General features: G+C 44.5%; 1 protein-coding gene across 4 annotated transcripts; it reads right to left on the reverse strand.

Moving 5' to 3' along the window:
- Positions 1-4,608: 4,608 nt before the first annotated feature.
- Positions 4,609-20,600, reverse strand: C4H2orf76 (chromosome 4 C2orf76 homolog). Of its 4 annotated transcripts, none has more exons than XM_090045914.1 (6): positions 20,501-20,600; positions 18,318-18,470; positions 15,669-15,719; positions 9,759-9,796; positions 9,548-9,629; positions 4,609-5,944 (listed from the first exon to the last, which is right to left on the reverse strand). In XM_090045914.1, exons 2-6 carry the CDS (start codon positions 18,448-18,450, stop codon positions 5,868-5,870), a joined length of 381 nt encoding a protein of 126 aa, XP_089902040.1. In that variant the 5' UTR covers positions 18,451-18,470; positions 20,501-20,600; the 3' UTR covers positions 4,609-5,867. The 4 variants fall into 4 exon arrangements, with proteins under 4 accessions (XP_089902040.1, XP_089902039.1, XP_089902038.1 ...); XM_090045913.1 differs by lacking the exon at positions 20,501-20,600 and adding an exon at positions 20,250-20,449; XM_090045912.1 differs by lacking the exon at positions 20,501-20,600 and adding an exon at positions 20,158-20,449.
- Between the last annotated feature and the right edge of the window lie 70 nt (positions 20,601-20,670).

Genomic DNA, 20,670 nt, shown 5'->3' on the forward strand with positions numbered 1-20,670 from the left:
AACAAATGTTGCAAACACACAAAACACCCTCCACATGCAATAACTGGGCGCCCTCATCTCTAAATCTGCACTACCACTAACCCACCTACGTAGCATGCTCTGCCTTGTTCAGGTGAGTCATGATAAACAGTGAAATCTGGCTGTGTATTATGCATCAAATACAGAATCACGGGCAGGGGAGTATTTTGGATTATTATACAGTTATATTACTTGGCAAACAGGTTTTTTGCTCCTGCAAAAAAAAATAAAGCAAAATGCTGGAAGATGGTAAGAAGGTTAATGTCAGCAAGACCACCACACATCTTCACTTTTTGTGCATAGCCAGACAGGCAAAAAGATGACAGGAGTCTGAGTGTAAAGAATACTTCCTTGCACACACTTTAGGTTATGCAAGCAGACTCCCCGGTCAAAGTACAACACTGCAGACCTGTCTAACTTCCCTGTGACTCATATTTCACCCACCCCCTTCAGTTCCTCCGAGTTTAGATGTGGGGGCCTTAAAGACAAACAATGCAGGAATTTCTCCCAAGGCTGCTCCTCAGGTTGAAGAGGGATATCAAGAGGTTAGATTTCAGAGTAGGAGGGAGATGCTTGCTGTGCATTTAATCTGCTTTGCTGAAGATTGATTGGTTTTGTATCAGTGTTCTGGATGCCTTGCCTAGAATTTAAGAGGCATATTTCAAATGCATGTAAGTGTGCCACAGCAACTGAAAGCAGGTGTTTACCAGCAAATGCATCCAGTGAATGGTCTGGGTAGGCTGATGCCCAATGTGCAAAGGGTTAGACACGCTGGGACTGATTGCAAGAGATGCCCTGTAACAGGAGGCATTTCAGCTTTGACACCTGCCTGATTTTCTGCTTCCCGATTCCAATATGAAATACCACCCTGCCAACAAGGAAAGCGTTAGCTTTTGGCTCCAGCACGGTTAAAGGCTTCGCAAGTTAAAGCTACTCACAGTCCAATACTGCTTCACAAAGGCTGTTTCCTTGCTCAGACAGATTTGGAGACAAAAGGACAGGCTGTGCTGACATCTGGTGGCTTTATCCACAGACAGAGACACCTTTGCTGTATTCCTCCCTCCCCTGCACAAACACATGGCAGAGTACTTGGTGGTTAAGCTGGCAGGTGGACAGGGTTATAATCACTGGAGATGCTCTGTAGAAATCTGTTTCAAAATGATCCTTTAATTTGATGGCAAGCAGCCTTTTCTGGCTGCAGCTCAGAATGACCCGCATCAGGTCAGGGGCACTACAGGAGGTGTGTGGGCGCTATGACCCACCCACACTGGCAGGCACTTCCCCACAGTAGCAAGGGGAAAGCTCCCACAACTGAAGCACCCCACCACCAAATGCCTCCAAAACCCTGCATCTGTGAGCCAGATCCAGGCCGTGGAGCCAATGACTCTGCGGGCCGTAGGTTGCTGACCCCTGCTTTAATTCTCTTCTCCCTCGGGTCACAACTGGATGGGTTGGATGGCTTATGGCTTTTAGAAAGACAGAGATTCCTTTAAAAGGAAGCGACACCTGGTTGTCCAAATTAAGCATGGGAAAAGGGAATACAGAGTGGCAAGAGGGGGAAAAGAAGCACATGGGAGGAGTGAAGCCTACTCAGTATAAATGTTTCAAGAGTAGGCAATAACATACTGATCATCTGAAAACAAATCCATGTTCAGCAGCACCCCAAAGAGGAGATAACAGATTTGGTCCCAAATAGTGAAAAGCAGAACCCGACTAAAACACTGCAGGACATACAACTATGTCAGACACCCAACTTTTGCAGCGAGTGGTTCAAGTATTTACACCACTGACCTCAGTGGAAGCCCAGGACCCTCTTACCAGTACAACAAAGCACAGCCAAGTATAACGTGTCCTTCATTCTCGTTCCTAATCCCTGACCTTTAAGATCATGGGCCATGGTTTCCCTGCTACTCTGTGAGGACAGGAATCCACAGCTGCTTCTGAGCAGTGATGAATGTTGTGCAGAAGGTGACACGCATGTCTTTTTTTCCCCCAAAAAAATTAACCAGAGGGTTGTGAGCTGTGCTCCAAAGAAAGAGCTTTCAGCCCATACCAGGGCTTGCTCAATACTAGCAGTTCATTTCTAAACCAAAGTGATTTCAGCCACTCCTGTAATTAGCCCCTGTCATGGTACAAGACTCCTTCCCAAGGAGGAGTCTCAGCCAAAAACAACTGGGAGAATTTATCTTACCTATTACACATATCCACAGTAGCAATATCTTTAGCCTGTAAGAATCACTAACTTCAGATTAAAATAAAACATACTCTGAATACCAGAAGTGAAATGTGTCAGAGCCAGATGCCTGCAGAGCCACAGTCTGAAAATGCATTTTAAAGGGACTACTGAAGGAAACAAATGTGTGAAAATTAGGGCACTTTTTTTATATCCAGCTGACCCAACAGTAACGGAGAATGGATTCCATTAGTTTCCACTGCACCTCACCACTTGCTCGCACTGGTGATTCCTCCCCAAACTAGCCCTTTCCTGGTACAGCTGCCTTCCTACCCATGCCAGCATCTAATACCACTTCCATTCCCTCTAGGGCCATTTTTGTCTCCATACCGTATCTCCAAACTCTCTTCTCCCTACCTACAGCCATCTCTCTGATCCATAGAGCAGAAAGTTTAATTCATCTCACCATCCAGGCTGACTTAAGGCAAAAGCCACCCAAAATAAAGACTTACTGCTCTTTATTTTATATATTACTTCAGAGCTAGGGACAGAGGACAGGAAATAACTCTGAAAAGCAAGTCCTCATAAGTTATTCTGGGCATGTCTACACGTGCATTAGGTGCATTAAGTTTAGTACCTGTAATAACAGGTACCAACTGAATGTGCAGTAACTGGCACTACTGCACACTAGTGCTGACGCACACCTTTTTAGTAATGCTAATGTCCAGTAGACTCATTTTATGGAGCATTAGCACAGCTTTTGCTGTGACATACTAATGCACAGTAGAATTCATCTACTGCGAATTTAGCATCTGGTGTAGACACACCCTCTGTCTTTATTATAAACTGCCCTGAAGCTAGGCTATGAAATCCCATTACCATGGGAAAAGAACCAGCTTCAGGGCCCCAGGACCAGCACTGCTCCTCCAGGCGTCCCAGTGGCTTAAGCACACCTTTTTTGGAAAGGAAAGCATGTAAGTCAAGGGTGGGCAAAACGTGGCCCAGGAGCCAGATGCATCCCGCCAGGCCATTCTATCCGGCCCGCGGGGCCCTTAAAAAATTTAGAAAATTAATATTAATCTGCCCTGGGCTGCCTGTCATGTGGCCCTCAATGGCTTGCCGACACTCAGTAAGCAGCCCTCTGCCCAAAATAATTGCCCGCCCCTGATATAAGTAAATATTCCCCCAATAACAAAGCACAAGCAAAATTCATAGGGGTTACCTCTCATTGCCTTAGAGAAGCCACCTTTGTGATTAGTGCTGTTACCATGTCCATCCAGCTCATGGCTTCTAATAAAACTCACATGTTAAATATGATGATCTCCATATCAAAAGAAGGCCTCATTTCCTAAGAAGCTGGACAGAGACCTCTAATTCACATTGGTTACCAAGAGAAATAGATGCCAACAACTTTTATTTGGCACTCAACTGATCCAGAATCTAACAAGCGTCCAGTGGTGAAAGGCTCCCTTGTCCATCGCCCAGGCTCCCTTATCCTGTTCCAGTATTCTGCTTTTGAACAATGTAAGTGTTGGTGATTTTCTGTAATTTTTTTTTGGAAAGACTAATGTGGTTTAAAAGAGCTGATAAAAAACACCAGTAGAGCAGTACTTCAGAAAGAGTCTGGCATACAAAGCATTTAGTGAGAGCATAATAAAAGGCTCAATTGTGCTACTGTACAGCAGAGGCAAAGCGGTGTCACTGCCTTACAGCAGTATTAACTCTTCCCTTTGAGGAAGTTTAGCTAATCATTCTGGGATGATGCGAGAATCCAACCATATAACATCAACCAGAACCCTAAACTGCTAAAAGTGCTGCAGCACTGAATGCCTCAGTGTATGTGAAATGTAGCGTTAGCTGTCAGCACTGTCACACAGCTCATGGACCAGGAATAATGGCAGGTCATGAACCCTGACAGCTCCCATTTAAGTGGGAGCACCTTGGGACAACAGGATTACTAAAGTGCAGAAAAGCTAGTCCCAGTTTATCTGGAAAGGTTACAGGAACTCCCCAAACAGGAGAACAAAATAGTCAGGTGTTAACGCTGGATCTTAAAAGCACAAGAGGATGAGATGGGTAGGGGGACTCAAACAGGCTCCTAAACACAAGATGCATGATCATGAAAGAAAAAGCAAGAAATGAGTGTGGTTTCATTTCAGGGTGGTCCCAAGACCCACTTGGGAAGACATAAACTAGCTGCACACAAGAAAGACTCTGTAATTTGGAGAAACAGCCATGACCTGCAGCAGAGAGATCCAGAGGGCTCTGCCCTAAGCCTGAGGGGCAGTAAGCAAACTGAGGCAGGGATATGCACACAAGGTTTTATTATTTTTTTCCCTGATTCTCCACCTTGCTTATGCTGTATTTAGACATCTCTGCAAAGCCACAGTGTCTGTCTGCTTTTGCTATCTGTTGTCCTTAAAAAAAAAAAAAAAAAAACTCAAAGTGCTCACAGGATTGAAGCCCTGAGAAAAAGGTGTGCTTAAGCCACTGGGACGCCTGGAGGAGCAGTGCTGGTCCTGGGGCCCTGAAGCTGGGCTATGAAATCCCATTACCATGGGAAAAGATAACAGACAGAGCCCATGTCCAGGAAGCATGACGAGGGAAAGACCCGGGGCTGTAGTCTATCACACCAAGAGCAATCTATGCATCTGGGGTGGTAGGACCCAAACAGCAGCTCGTGGGTACTTGCTAGGAAGAGCTCTCCCAGTGATGCATGACAGGACTATTACTGGTCTTGACTTGGTGGGCACAGCAGGAGAGTACAGCAGTACCAGGAACTACCTGGAAGTAATCATCTCCAGAAGAGGGGGAAAGAATTACTCCCGATTATGGAGATATCCCAGGAAATGCAGTGACTTAGGCTTTATTTCAGTACTGAAGCCACCCGTTTGCAATCCATTTGGAGGAATGCGCAAAGTCTGCTTCTGCATACTAATGTCTTACAAGAAGCCGGGTTGCTACTTTGTAGACCGCGACATCTCCATGAAATAACACTAAAAAACCAGGCAGGCTACTCCTCAGACACAAAAGCCTCCAAACAGCCATTTGCCTGTTTCATCACACTAAAAGGGGCTGGGATACAGAATATAAAGGGAAGCATTCACCAGTGAAGAATACAAAACTCTAATCAGTCTGCACCACTCAAACAAAGCCGACTGAACATAAAATGGGTAGAATAAAGCCATTACTTGTAAGGTAGAGATTCTCTAGCTAAGCCCTTTTAAGTATCCAGTGATTTGGTCATAAAAAGTTTCCATTTTCATAAGAAAGGATAACACTCTGATGATGGGATTTACATCTGCCTTGTACAATTTCCATACATATCTAACATCCCTTGTGCAAAATCCATTGTTGTAGGTTCGCACACAGACTGTGCATGTCACAGGTCAGAGATCATTTACACTCCCGACATTCTGAAATGTTAAAAGAGAAAAAAGGAACCATAAGAAAAGGAAAGCGCATTTGGGTCAATATATTTTTTCCCCTCTCAGTTGCAGCATCCTGAAAGAAATGAATGTCTATAATAAGGGAATTGCAACACCTGTGGAGCAATCCTCTGAGATTTATTGATCATTAAAAAAAAAAAAAAACACCAAACCACAATTGCAGCAAAATAAAGAGTTTACAACAGGTACAAGAAAATAAAATTAAAAAACCAGGTTCCTTGGGATCTTCACCAAGCCAAAACAGGATTAGCTTTGTAGTTTCTGTAATCTTCCTCACAGAAGAATGCTAATTCGGTTTCATTTGCTGAAAAGAATAAAAAAAAAATATTAAATTTGTCAAATAAATTAACCACCAAAAGCCCTACTGTAATTAGGGCTTGAAAGGGCATTTGGTGCCTTTTTGGTTTAAAGCAATTGCTCCCCTGGTATTTTTTCCATAAGACTCCAGTGTCGAGGATGTGACTTAGCTTGGTTAAAAATAAAGATAACTTTTGTAGGTAGCTGTAAATATCTGCATGTCTTATTTAGCCAAAAACCATTTGCATACATTTAGCAAACTAAGAGACTGCATTTTTACTCCTTAAAATGCTAGAAAATGCTTGCCCAGTATTCAGTTAGGAAAGAAAAAAACTATTTCTTTTTTCTGAAATTAGCCTGTAGGTATAATAATTTAATACTTAGAGGATCAGTAGAATATTTTACAGATCACTTTACATTCTCCCTCATGACCCATCAAAATATGTGTCTGAAGAAGTTAATTTTTTGCCCTGCTGATGATTAATTCATGAGGCTTCAACAATATGCAAAGTGAAAGACACAAATTGGCTTCTCCAGCAATACCTTCAAATACCTCTAATTATTCACAGGGGATACGGCAGAGCTAAAGGACCCACAAAGGTTCAGAGCAGTCACAATTCTTTCAACCCAGTAGGTCAAGGACTTCCTCTTCTAAAACAATAAGTCAGCAACATTACTAATTCAGAGAGGAGACAAATCTGATGGAAAGCTTTCACAATTATTAAACATGGAATTCTTTAAGGTGCTGAGCCAATAAGTTCCACATTCATTTTTTAAATTAAACCTGAAGTTAATGAAGTCTGCCTGTCATGAAAAAGAGCAGGAGGGGTTTTAGAAGCTTGACTGGGAAACAGACAAGGCTTTTTGCAATGAATACTGAACACTTTATTATCATACACCCCGCTCTCCAAACAGGCACGCATTAACTTTGCTTCCTAGCAAATAGCTGTAATAATAATTGCCACCACAGAGGATTTCCTAAGAATACTTGGCTTAATGTCCTTATTTTTCTTTTTTTTTTTTAACATCTTCCCAGCCCAACCCTGCCAAGGGCTAGAAGCCACCTCATTAAGATCTAGGAGAGAGTTCAGCAGAATCAGACCCTTGGCTTTTTAAAGGGAAATGTCAGTGGGATTTTTTGCAGCAAATGTTGCCCTAATTGAATTTGGGAGGCTTACGACTCACCCAATTACAATGGGAACAGGTTCAGCTCCAGGACTAAGCCACAAGATGCTGGCTTTCACTTGCATGGTTTACAACTTTGTTGCACTTCTACTATAGACCAGAAATTCAAATCTACCTTTAATGGCTAAAACCAGGAACTACAAAGATCTTAACAAAATACTTAACTACTCTAAGTCACCCACTTGCAGAGGTAGAGGGCTTTTCACACAGAGGTTTTAACTGTAATACAGCAGGATTCAAGAACAGTTCTTCTAAAACCTCAGACTTGACACGTACCAGGTTCTGTCTTCCATCATACAAAGCAAGAACTTCATTTTTCACACGCAACAGACAGGCACTGACAAATGGTCAGCATTTGTGACTGGTATACAAGTAGCCTGAATAATTATAGAAACACTATTTTAATCCTTTTCTCCCATGGTTAATCCATTCCTTCCTCCCCTTTGTAGAAATATTCAAACTTGTTGGTGGATCCCAATTTTTTTTAAAAAACAACTTACTCGTGTTTCTATAACACAGAATTATTGTAACTGCTAGCTCTACGAGCCCAGGGTCAAAGGCAGGTATGTACAAATAAGTCAGCAATATCTTTTGCAAGAGAAAAGTCTTGGGTGCAGTCAGCTCTTAAAGAGATACCTGCCCCTCTCCCCTTTGCCCCTTACTTAGACCATTAGCCTACATAGTCCCTTAGGTCTTAGACATGATAAGACTCATCGCTAAATAAGCCATATAATAAATTAAAATTCACAAGACTTTGAAGTCTTCAAAATGCCAAAACCAGCCTTCCCAAAGGACAGCTTTTCTTTTGAGTTAAAAAGTCTAATTCAGGAGGGAAGGCTAAGAATGACTATTATTAATATTACAGTAATGCCCAGAGGCATTTGAGAGGGCCCAATTCTGCTCAGCACAGTGAAAACTTATAGTAAGAGATACTTCTTCCCCTGGAGATAACTCCATACATTGGAGAAGTGTCAACACCACGAGAGAAAGGGGGATCATTGAAGGTGGCTTAATGAGAGGCAGCCAGGAGTCACAGAAACAAATTAAGAGAGGGGTTTTCTAAGATACCATTTAATTCTTTTTCCAGTAGTAAAAATGTATGTTAGTTATCTCAGGGAGTGGAGGCAACTCCACTGCTGAAAGCATTTTAGAGTAAGCCAGACAAAAACCTAAAGAATACTTTCCAAAGAAATCCTTCACTGGTCAAGGGACAGGATAAATGGCCTAAGGCTGAATGGGTTTTTCACAGTTTCAGGCTGGAAGGGACCTCGTGAGATCATCAGGTCCAGCCCCCCTGCTCTGGGCAGGAAAGACGGCTGGGGTCAAATCATCCCAGCAAGGTGTGCGTCCAGCAGGTTCTCACAGTTGTATCAACTTGTGTCATTTCACCCACAGAGTAAGACTGTGTTGTCTTAGATTTAGGTACATCTCGTTCTAAACCTGTAAGCGCCCCAAGTCCAATATACCAACTGGGCCTCTTCACTACTCTGCTGCCACATAATGGCTCAGCTCCATTTGTGTGGAACTGAAGCGACATCCAGTGACCGTCCGGTCTGTCACAGGCAGGCATTTCCTTACATTATCATCACAGGATGTGACCCATGTGCATTCTCGTGTCAAAGTACAAGGGATCAGGGCAGTTTTCAACTCCATGCCATGTTTGGCACATTTTCTAAATGATACTATTTGTCCTACCCTTAGTCATTTCCCTGATTATCAGGCACACTGTGTTGCACATTAAACAAATCTAATCTCATTTCATTATTCCACACTAGTTCCACTACTTAAATTTCTAACCAAAACATCAGTTTAAATGTTACTGATAAGACTAAGCAGACATGGTACTAATAACCTATCTGTCAATCATTTAAAATTACTCTCAGCAGAATTCTGAGCATACTTTCTAAAAATCACAATTTGCATTCTGAACATCGGGAGTGCAGCTACCTGCTGCCCTCAGCCCAATGATTTGAATGTACATTATCCCCCCCCCGTCTTCCCTGAATAATTATCAGGTAGTGTAAAGAGCATGAGGAATAGCATTTACTTTTCAGCAGGCTATCCAAACATAATCACTCAGTTATCAGTATGATGACAAGCACAATGAACAGCGCCTTCAGTCAATACAAGCGTGCTAGAATAACCTCTAGTCGGTGTGGTGCTTTGGTCTGGCAGCTCCTGCACCCAAGCTGGTTCCAAACGTAGATACCTGCCATTCCTTTGGATTAAACCAGTAAGCCTAAGAGGGGGACACTGGTGCGTGGGCAGCTCAGTGTCTCCATATACGCTGCCCAGGTTTTTGTGCCTTGGAAAGTCACCCCAGCTTCACTTTATTTTCAAGTGAGGATTATGTTCAGTGAGCTGATGTCTCACTCGGCATAATTCTATTGTCTCGCGAGACAGACAGATGCCTGCTACTACCTACCTATTCCAGCTGCTTTCAAAGTGCTGTCATCTCTCAAAACGAGTTTGTCATCATCTTCCAAACTCACTACTAGTTCATTGGTCTAGAAATAAGTAAATGTGGATATAAAGATAAATGTGAGTTTGATCAGCCTTGTCATGGTGTTGTCAAACAGCACAGAAAGCTTCCTGCATCAATGCACACAAAACAACGAAAGAAAGAGGCTACATACCTTAGATCTGTGTGCTTGGTGAATAATCTTCATTGTATCTGAAAGAAAACAGAAGGCTCTCCATGATGTGGTTTGCCTGGCAAGCTAGGCCACAAAAACTGCACTGCAGGCTGTACCTTTGTTATGTTTCAAGAACTTCATTAAAATCATGGAACGATAGAGCTGAAAGCGACCTCAATGGTCTCACTTCAAAAGAAAGGGAAAAAGCAAGGACCGCTCCTCCTACCGTGAGTCCTGTGATTACAACCTTGCATTGGGGCACACCACAAGTTCTCAGGGCCACTCTGCAAGGCACACTTTGCAGTGGAGAGCCACACTCTTGGGATCTGGCACTTATGGGATGCAAGCCCTCAGCAACTTTGCAAGCAGGAAGCTGAACCACAGGCACATTCATAGGAACCAAACGCTGCACGATGAGGACACAGCATTCTCCATTTTGCTTTTCATATTACAAAATGGAGTCGTTTAAACACAGAATTATGCTGGGCCACTGATATCCCACTGTCTTCATTCCATGACCCCAGGAATACCTACCCAACTTTTCTCTGGTAAGATGCACAGAAACTAATAGAAATTTAGTGAGTGGGACTGCGCAAGGAAAGAAATACAACTCGCTCTCCTGTAGCTTTGTCAGGTCTACTGTGCTAGCAACCGTGGGGAAAAAATAAGAAAGTGTTTTGTCACCAAAAGTAGGCATAGAGGAGCAAACACCCACACAGGGAGCAGGGCTGAGAAAGGAGCTGCAAAGCCAGGATTCCAAAGAATCTATGTTTTGAAGAAAATCAAATTTAGGACACAGATCCTTCTTCAGAAAAAGAACAAAAACCCAATGCTGTTTGCCAGCTCATTTCCTATTCACTTCATGTGCATTGTTTTAGCAGAAAATTATATGTTTAAAAAGTCTACAAAGAAAAGGATTCAAGACAGCTAAAAATATGGTCTGGTGCAATTGAAGGGTCTGTTCTCCAGTACATAAAAGATTGGTTTCTGATTTCAAGATTTGTCACCATGCTTTTAACACATGCACACTCCAGCCAGTTTCATGCATTCTATTTATGGTATCAAGGAAAGTTGAAGCACCTGTTCTCCCACCATAAAGGTCACTAAAGGAGCAGATTTAGCATGCAAGTCCAGTTGCCATACTACCGAATTCTCTCTTTCAAAAGCAAGATGTGCATCAGGCAGCACTTACAGGAATCTCATTATATTACACAGAGCTACTGCAAACAATCACACTGAAAATGTACCAGGCCTTCATCACTGGGATGCAAACGCGACAATTACTAGGGATCCTCACTGACCTCAGCCAGCTCTGTATGCCAAGAAGTACAATCCAACATCTGCTTACTGGTTTTCAAGTCCTAGCGCAATTTCACCATCTGACCTTTTTTTTTCCCCAACCCATTAAGTCTCCAATCTACTTGCTTAATTGTACTCATTCATGGCTTCACCACCAACAGCAAGCATCACGGCATTTCACCATCTGCCCTAATGAAGAGCTTCTCCTCAGCTCCCCATGGCAGATAAAATCTGGGTCTCTCTTCTACATCCTGGTAAAAGCCTCATTTCCTCTGGCTAGCTACCCATTTGACCCTTGCCCAGGGATGGATGGGAGAGGGGAAGGGAGGAGGATGTGCAGCAGTGCAGGTACACCCCCTTTCTGCTACTGCCACTGCAGTCATCAGCTGACCTGGACACAGGGGGAGCCCCAAAGCTCCAACTGCCCCACTCCAGCTGTGGGATGTGGCTGTGGGGTGCCAGGCTCAGCAGGGGACAGCAGTGGTAGTGGGTTTCCTCTTGCTGCATCTGCTCCCTGATATCCCCACCCCTATGGCCCCCACTGATTGGAAGCAGGAGGAACCTTCCCCACTGCTGCTGGCGGACACAGGCGCATGGGGTGCCCCAGGGCCATTCCTGACCTGCTCCAGCCACAGAGATAGCAATAGCAGTACACACAGGTTCCTCCTCCCAGCAAGCAGGGACTCCTGGGGGTGTGGGAGAACTAGAGCACCAGGAACAAGAGCCAGGAGGAGGAACCTGCACACTAGCATCACTCAGCGCACAGCTGCTCCCTGCAGCCAGAGCAGGGTGCAAGGTGAGGCGCCCCCCAAGCCCCAGGTCAGCTAGGGTCAGTGATGGCAGCAGGTTGGTTCCCTTCACCCTTCAGATACCCACTCTCTGCCCAGTTCCCCTGTCAGCTCAGGGGCTACAGCCACATCTGGCCTCCATCTCCTAGGGTTTAGGGGTTGGTGCACCGCACCTCCTTTGGGAAATTCTAGATCTGCCCATGTCCTGCCTAGTCTCATGTGATCACATTCATAAGTCTTACTTTGTGTCTTCTATCAACAGACCTCTCCAAGACCAGAAATGAAAACACTCATAGAAGACAGAGTAAGAATCAACTCAAATGAAGCCTCTAACTGCTATTTGCATTGGGTAGAACCTAGAAGACACCATGAGGTTGGGTCTCTGCCATGTTTGATACAATACAAACGTGTAGCAAATGACAGCCTCTGCCTGAACAGCTTACAGTCGACCACATATAAGATATGCCCAAGACAAACAGGAAAAAGGAGGGGGGACCCGTTAGTGCAAACTGGCTGTGCATGATTTATAGTAAACCAACTGGAAACACCAAGCACTACTCACAACCTGCTTGGCCATTATCAGGCAGCTGTTTTCTGCAGGCATCATGACAGAGATAACTTAGGTTGCCACTTTGTGGAGCTTCTCCCATACTGTCCCATATATATGTGGGAGAAGTGCTTGTGAGAGAAGCAAGTAGGCTGCCAACTTGGCATAATTTGTGGAGCACAATCAAAGTCAATGATAAAACGGTAAGATGGACTCAGAGGCAGGAACTACAGGGTTCTGAAAGGGGAAGAAAGCATGTACAGTATGGTGAACCCAAGGGAGAGCGTCAACAGAAGGACATGGAAGAAGACAGGTTAATCGTAGATAACAGTCAAGATGATGACTTTGATGGCCATATTTTTACTGAACATCAGAAAATGAGGCTACAACAGTAAAGTCTAGAAAAGAGAAAGCTGAAGTAATCAAGATAATAGAGACCCAGGACCTGGATGAGAGTCCTGGCCACATGAGTTGAGGCAGAAAAAGGAATCACTTGTGATAGTGTTGTATTGAAGTAGCTAAAATTGCTTATATGGCTATTTTTTATAATGAATTATTTATCCATTAAGATAAATTTCATAGAATTTCATAGACATTTGGGCTGGAAGGGACCCCAGAGGATCATCGAGTCCAGCCCCCTGCCCCAGGGGCAGGAAGTCAGCAGGGATTACAGGATCCCAGCAAGATAAGCATCCAAATGTGTCTTAAAATTTATCTTGTTATGATTTAATTTTCCATAATATATTTTAATCAGTCACTATTTTTCTGGAATTAACCATCTATTTTAAATTTTCTACTGCTCAGCATAAATATATTTGACCTATTTGTCTCATGATTTTAAAACTTAAATTTGGTATAAGAAAAATGCTTATGTAAGGTCTGTGGTATGCCTGGCATGTTTGAAAAGAGGTAATGAAAGAATGAATGATGTATGTATGTGACAACATGAAGGAAGACAGTCCTCCAGCAGGTGAAAATAGCTTTCTGTGGTTTAACAAGTAAAAGTTGCGGCGATGTCAAGTCAGCAGTTAAGACCGACTACAAGCAATGACCCTCCCTGAAGACTGCAGACAACAACAAGGCCAGAAGATCATGTCCTACCAATCCCAGCCTGCCAACAGGACAAGGAAGATGACCTTTGCGTCTGACTCAGCAGAATCCATCTGCTTGTATGGACAGCTATCACTATAAAGAATGAACACAAAGAAAAGGCTTTGGGTCTATCCACCTGCAAGAATGGGTTTTGGGCACGTCCAACAAGACCTAACTCCATTCCTTGTGATCAGTCTGGCCGGCCACCAGACTGATCCAAGCATCTTTAGAATTTGGCAACCTTTGCAGGTCTGTCTGACTATCTGTGTGTGTGCTTGTTTTTTTTCTATGAATGAATGAATGAGTATGTATGGGAATGAGTGAAGCTGATAACCTTACTGTTCTTTTTTTTTTTTCATGTCATATGTTTTACGTTCTGATAAAACAGCGGCATTGTGCCTTATCCCCTGATAAGATTTCTGCTTGTTTTTAATTCACACCTTATACCCCTGTGCAGACAACAATGGCATGCAGAGAGAAGCAGCAAGACCTGTACATTTCCTTCTTGTAGATAGGCTAAGGGCAAAACCATAGGGGATGCGTAGATGATGGACCTGAACAATGGCAAGAACCTGTAAAGAAGCAGAGGTACCAGGGCAGACCTAAGAAGAAAGGATCTCAGTCAGGATCAGGATCTCGACTGTAATTCTTTACAAGAAAACTCAACATAGCTGGCACTTCTGTACTTAGAAGAGGCCACAGCTGAGCTAGTAACACAGGATTCCAACTGCTGCACCTCTCGGTACCCACATGCAGTGCCGCTGCCAGGACTGTTCAGATCCACAAGTAACAGCTGTCCAAAAGCAAATCTAAACTGATGATCTGATGGTGAGTACCGTGAGCAAATATGAGGCAAGGATAACACCAGGGACATGCCACCTACACAGCATAAGCAACAGAATTATAGGTCACATCTCCTTTGTCTACCAATAAAGGAAGAAACAGAGGTAAAGGATAGCACCTCAGAGATGCCACTGCATCACCAGAATTTTAAATCCTTAAATACAATGTCAAAATTAAAGGGGGGGGGGGGGGAAGACAGAGATTGTGTGCGTGTCTAGATACAGATATCTAACAGAAGATACCGGCACAAATACAGCAGTCTACACTCTAATTCCCGAATTGTCTCTCTCATACTTCCATTCTGTACCTTCCCCCTCCCCGCTCTGTGTAAGTGGAGAATCAGCTCCCTAGGCCTTCTCAGTTTCTTCAACAGGTTTCTTCATCAGTACCAAGAACTAAATTTGTGCCTCACTTGGGGAGATGCTGACCAGTTCTTGCTGACTCACTGTGATGAGTGTGGCCTGTCAGCTCCAACCTGGACACAGGGAGGTGGGAGGTCATGGTAGAAAGGCCTCCAGGAGGAACCAGCTGGAACAGCCAGGCTGTAAGAGGTCTGTGCCAGGGGATACGTATTACTGTCTTCAGATTTACCATCAAAGCCAGATCCCTGAAAAAGGGTAAGTATGGACTAGCAGAAAACAGATTCTATTCAGACTAAGACACTCTACACCTGCTTACACCAGGCTTTATAGAAAGAAAACCTGCAGCTATGAAGTTTTACATTGGAGCATCGATTCAGAGTTAAATATTACCTCAACCTATTTCATTCTGTCAATTTGTATTGAAGAGCTTTCCTATTCACCTTTATACATGTTCTCCTCCTCCTCCTATTTAATATTTATTATGTAAATTCTCTAAGTACATAAATCTAAGCATTTTACATTCGATGCCTTCAGCTCCTGCTTAGCCATCCCTCACGACCTCACAATTAGTAGCTAGATATTGAAATGCATAAGCACGCAGAGGAATGTGGTTTCAAAGCATGGCAGGTCACAGGTGGCTCCGTAGAATGGGAACAGAGTTAAAAGACACTTATAAAAGTGATAAAAAATTAATACTCAAAATATGCCTTTGTCAATTAGCAGCAGAATGTGTAATGCAATGCCTAATTCTGAAGTGAATACAGAAATTCATAATAATGGCTATGCTATGCACAGACATACAATGTAAAGGTAACGGCTGATTGGACACAGCTGCAGTCGGACACACAGGCACATATCTATGCATATTCCAGAAAGCTAGTCCTAAATTGCTATATGTTTAGCTGGCAATAACTGTAAATGCATTAAACTGCAAACTCAACATGCATTTTCTAAAGAATAAAACAATCCAAAAACATACCATATTTGTAATTTCTGAAAGGAGGTGGAAGTCCTGTTCTTGAAGACACATCTATTAAAAGTAAAAAGACTAAGTGAAAAAAAACCTCAGTGACTACTTCAGGAAGGATGCATGCTGAACTTGTTCTTTTACAAAAGATTATCAAAACGGGAGTCTTGCTTTAGCATCAAAAGCTGATCTGTATCATTGGGCCCAAATCCTGAAAACCCCCAGTGTAGTTGGTAAGGGGAGCTGCACTAATTTCAACAAGACCAACCCCACAAATAACTGTAGGTGCAAACATGAAGGGTCTTTTCTTCCAAAGCTCTGTCAGGAGTCTCCTGTATCCTCTAGCGTACAAACGCATGTGCATTTGCATCCAAACTGACATCCTACATGAATTGTTTCAGTAAAAACAGACACATTAAACAACTCACAAAAGGAAGCCCTGTTTATGGGCTCTAGTCTGTGTGGTGCAGAGCAACTCCACCTTTCAACTCTTACAAATTTAAAAGGAAGGCTGGGGTGATCAGAAATTCCTGGAGTTTCAGCACCCTGTAGGATGAGGCCTTGTGTAGGTGAGTTTTTTAAAATTCATTTCAAAATCATCATTCAAAGCACACTACAATACAGATTAAAACAGTTGTGCTCAACCCTTGCCCTGCAGGCTTGATCTGACCTGCATGGCTCCCCTTGAGTGTGTGATCAGCACATGGGACCAGATGGGGCTGGTGTGGGACCCCTGGAGCCCAAACTCTGCAGGAAGAGACAGTGCAGGGCCCTGGGAACAATTCTGGCACACTGGGTCTGATCCAGCCCGTAGGCCCATGTCCCTCATCTGGCCACAGAACCAAAAGTTTGAACACCACTGGATTAAAGCAGGAATGGCCAACCTGTGGCAAACTTGCCATAAGTGACATGGGAAGCCTGTGTGTAGGGCAGAAAGAGGAAACCCACTGTCACTGCTGTCCTCTGCTGAGCCTGGCACCCCCACGTAGCCACAGCCCATGGTCGGAGTGGGGCAGGTGCAGATTAGTGAGGGGACAAGCACCACAGTGGCAGATAGGGCAGGAAGCAGAGCAGATCAGGCAGGGAAAGGGGATCAGAGTGGCACTCAGGGAGGCTGTAGAACGCAAAAGATTGTTCCCCACTTCATTAAAACATACCTTTTCATAGATTTCATAGGTTTCATAGACATTAGGGCTGGAAGGGACCTCGGAAGATCATCGAGTCCAGCCCCCCACCCGAAGGGCAGGAAGTTAGCTGGGGTCGTAGGATCCCAGCAAGATAAGCATCCAATTTACTCCTGAAGTTGTTCAATGTAGGTGCTTGAACCACTTCCGATGGCAACCACTTCCGATGGCAGGCTATTCCAGACCTTGGGCGCTCGGACAGTAAAGATATTCTTCCTTATGTCAAGCCTGAAACGGTCTTGCAGTAGTTGATGACCATTCAACCTCGTCATCCCTTGGGGCGCTCTGGTGAACAACCGTTCCCCCAGATACTGGTGGTCACCCCTGATAAACTTATAGGTGGCCATCAGTTCACCCCTGCATTAGGAAATACAGTATCTGCCTGCAAGATGTTTCAAAAGCTCTACACAAACCATAAACTATGTCCTGATGACCTTGAATTACAATAAAACATATTACAGGATCAAATTGCTTAGTATCGGCTGCTATTTATGCATATGGCCTGTTTTTAGTACTGGCCGTTGCACGTGGCATGTAGGAAACTGTAGATTTCAACAGACTTCCTCAAATCTAGTCACCCCTTTCTGCTCTCCAAGAGCACAAAAAAACCCCCAAAGAACACAGTACAAATATTTCAGCTTTGGTGCCCGGGTCTTGGAATATTACCATGGTGGTATGAATATGATGGGCGGTCCTAGATCAGACCCCCCCCCCCTTTTTTTTTTTTTTTTTTTTACACTCATTTCCCATTCTGCATTCTTGAACTTTCAGACTGCACACTATGGATTCTTCCATCTCAGCATATGCAAGATCAGTTTGATATTCTAACCAGTAAGCTGGCATGAAGCTCAGTCTGAATTAATTAAATGCTGTCATACTCAATGTTATGTTCAACCATTCTTTAAAATTCAAGGTCTACACGGATTACAAAGCTCAATAGAGAGGAAAATGCACTTTAGAAGAAATATAGATGTAGTAAAGCCTTATACTGTAAAATAAAACTCTTCAAAACTCTTCTCTCCCATCTATTTGTGAGGCTACCTTCCGCTCTGCCAATTAGTGGTATTGCTCCTTGTCAAGTACAAAGAGTGCCCAGGGATTCTTTACATACCATAAACCTCTTAATGCCCCTCTGAGTAGCTGTTCTGCAAGGTAGCCCAGGCAGCTTGGGGCAAGGAGCCAAGTGCAGCACGGCTTCTGGCCTTGCTATGACTGAGCAAGGGGGGATTTCCAAGGCAGTGCACAAGGACAGTCCCTGAAGATAGTCAGACAAGCTACAGAGGTTCATGGGCCCGTGCAGACCCTGCCAGCCTTTCCTGATACCATCCTTCTCACCCCACACCTCTGCCCCCCAGAGAATACAGATCTGGTAACTTCCTTAACCACAGAGTTTTCCCATGAATGTGCTCCTGCCTGCATTCTTTGGCAGCAGCAGCCACACACTGGATCCAATTGAACAAGCAAGACTGTCCTTTACCATTTCTTACGAATGCAACAAACTGCTTTACGGTTTGGTCCAAGTGAACTCCATGATATACCACAGGTCTGAAATTACGGTGCTCAAAGGAGCGGACAAGGCGAACAGTAATGGTTGCAGTTTCTGATGACATGTGAATTAACTGCCAAAAACCTAAAAGACATTAAAGAGATACAGCATTGAGTTGCATCCTTGTACAGATACAAGGAGAGGAACTGTGATGCAGGTGCGTTAGCATTCCACTCCCAAAGGCTTAAACTCTTGCAAGCTTTTAAATAGCATTGTGCCTTCACTTCAGCCCTGATTCTGCACCATCTTTATCAACACAGGCAGGGCCAAAGCCCCTTGACTTAAAAAGAGTTGCGCAGGATACTATGGATAAAATTTGACTCTGCAGAAAAAATGGCCCATGCCTGTGCCCGACCAACATACAGATCTTCTACTGAATTTGGAGACAGCTTCATACACAAATCAGCCACAGCATCCTGCCCTATTTTAAGATAACAGAAATTGCACAAACATATTTTAATCCTTGCAATGTATGCTTTACTTTTTATTTTCAGTTCAAGCCCCTGAAAACTCTGTCTGCTCCAATCGGGGTCTGGACACTCTAAAGGCTAGCATTTAAAAAGACAAATAACATTAATTTATACTGCATTATACTGCATAGAAAAAATGCCTGCACTACTACCCAATGCTCCCCTTTACCCCACAGTGCATAACACATTGAAATCAAATCCAACAAGATCAGAGGGGGATAATTTATCATTTTTGAAGCAATCAAGGGTCAAATTTCTAGAGCTAATCCAGAGTAGCCCTACTGGGACCTAAGTAAGAGCAAAGTTTGAAACAGTGCTTTGCTCTTAGTTTAAGCATGCTTTTCTGCCCCTGACACAGTCATAGAGTCATTTTGTTCAGCACGTTTAGAGTTGATTTCTTTTCTCTGTAGACCAGGGGTCAGCAACCTACACCCCGCGGCACAACTCGGTCCAGCCCAGACATGGGGCTTTGGCAACAATTGCTTTCCCCGTGCTGCTGTGGAGAGAAGCACCAGCTGTGGACCTCACCCCAAGCTGCTGCATGGAGCAATAGCAGCAGTGGCTAGGTGAGAGCACCCATCTCTGCCTTGAATTGGGTCCCTCCAGCCTACAGCCAAAAAAGGTTGAGGATCACGGGTCTACACAGAAAGAAGCAATTCCCTATCACTGACAACATCTGTTTTCAGTGGTGAGCGCTCCTCCGCTGCCCGTTTCCTGTTTGGAAACTTTCACAACTGCTGCAGCAATGAGCGAGCCCCAGCTTTAGTGCCAGGCAGCTTGTCACGCACCGAGAACTACGTGCGATTTTCCTTGCGTCCAGTGAAAGCCATTTCAGTCCTCCTCTCCAGCTGCCCCGCTACCCAGCCCTGTCATGGCTGCTGGTGTCATTTGACTGTTCCTGGACATGTTTCTCATAGTCTTGTGTATTTGCTGTTTCAACATGTTTAATGGTTTCTTGACTCTTAAACTTCCTCTGATATATTCACGCAGCTCCTCTCACCACAGCATCCGAGTCCCTCACAGTCTGAAGTGGATTTAACCTCATTACACCCCAGGGGGGTAGGTATTTTTCAGCCATTTTACGGATGGGGAGGTCAAAGTCTCCCATGTGCAATGCCATTAGCAGCGGGCCAGCCTTCCTTCCAGCCAGGACTGTCAACGCCTTGCCTGGATCAGTTTGGCAGCCGCGTTAAACAGCACCAGAGCTACAGGGCCATCCATCACTTCCTGCCACCTCCACGCCTCCCCAAACCCTCAGCTTTGGCAACGGGGCCCACTCCTCCTTGCCCTGCTTTACAAACCGCTCGGGCAAGGTGACACCGCTCCACGGGCGACCCACGGGCCCTAGGTTTGACACCCCTTGAAGAGAGCCACTGCTTCTCTTGTCACTCGCCGTGTGCGCGGGCTGCTGAGGTTTGGAAACACAGCAGGAAAACACGTGTGTTCACACATCTGAAAGTCGCTCTCGTTTCGCGGGCAGAGCTGCAGCAGGAACGTAACCGCGTCACGTCTCATCGACGTTGGGCTATAACGGGCGCCTCACCCGTAGACACCCCCCCCCCCGCGACACGGACCCGCCTGACGTACTACCCCGCCCGCTCTTACCGCGGCCCCAGGGCACTTCCGCGTCACGTTCCTTCCTACCGTTCTCAACCTGCTCAACTCCGCGATTGGCTGCATAACCCTCTAACCCCGCCCCCTCGCTGACGCCGCAGTGCAGCCTTCTTTGTGCCTGGCGTCTGGCGTTCCGCCCACTCCTCTCCTCCCCTCATCCTCCTGAACATCCTTCCCCCCGCTTGATTGGCTGCGGTCCC

This window comes from Crocodylus siamensis, chromosome 4, assembly GCF_052110815.1.
Source record: "Crocodylus siamensis isolate JL-2025a chromosome 4, ASM5211081v1, whole genome shotgun sequence".
Taxonomy (NCBI): domain Eukaryota; kingdom Metazoa; phylum Chordata; order Crocodylia; family Crocodylidae; genus Crocodylus; species Crocodylus siamensis.

Coding starts and splice junctions, on each gene's coding strand:
- C4H2orf76 (XM_090045914.1), bottom strand. CDS start 18,450: ATGTCATCAGAAACTGCAACCATTACTGTTCGCCTTGTCCGCTCCTTT. Junction 15,720..18,317: donor TGTTGCATTCGTAAGAAATG/GTAAAGGACAGT, acceptor TACTTTTAATAG/ATGTGTCTTCAAGAACAGGA. Junction 9,797..15,668: donor TTTCAGAAATTACAAATATG/GTATGTTTTTGG, acceptor GTTTTCTTTCAG/ATACAATGAAGATTATTCAC.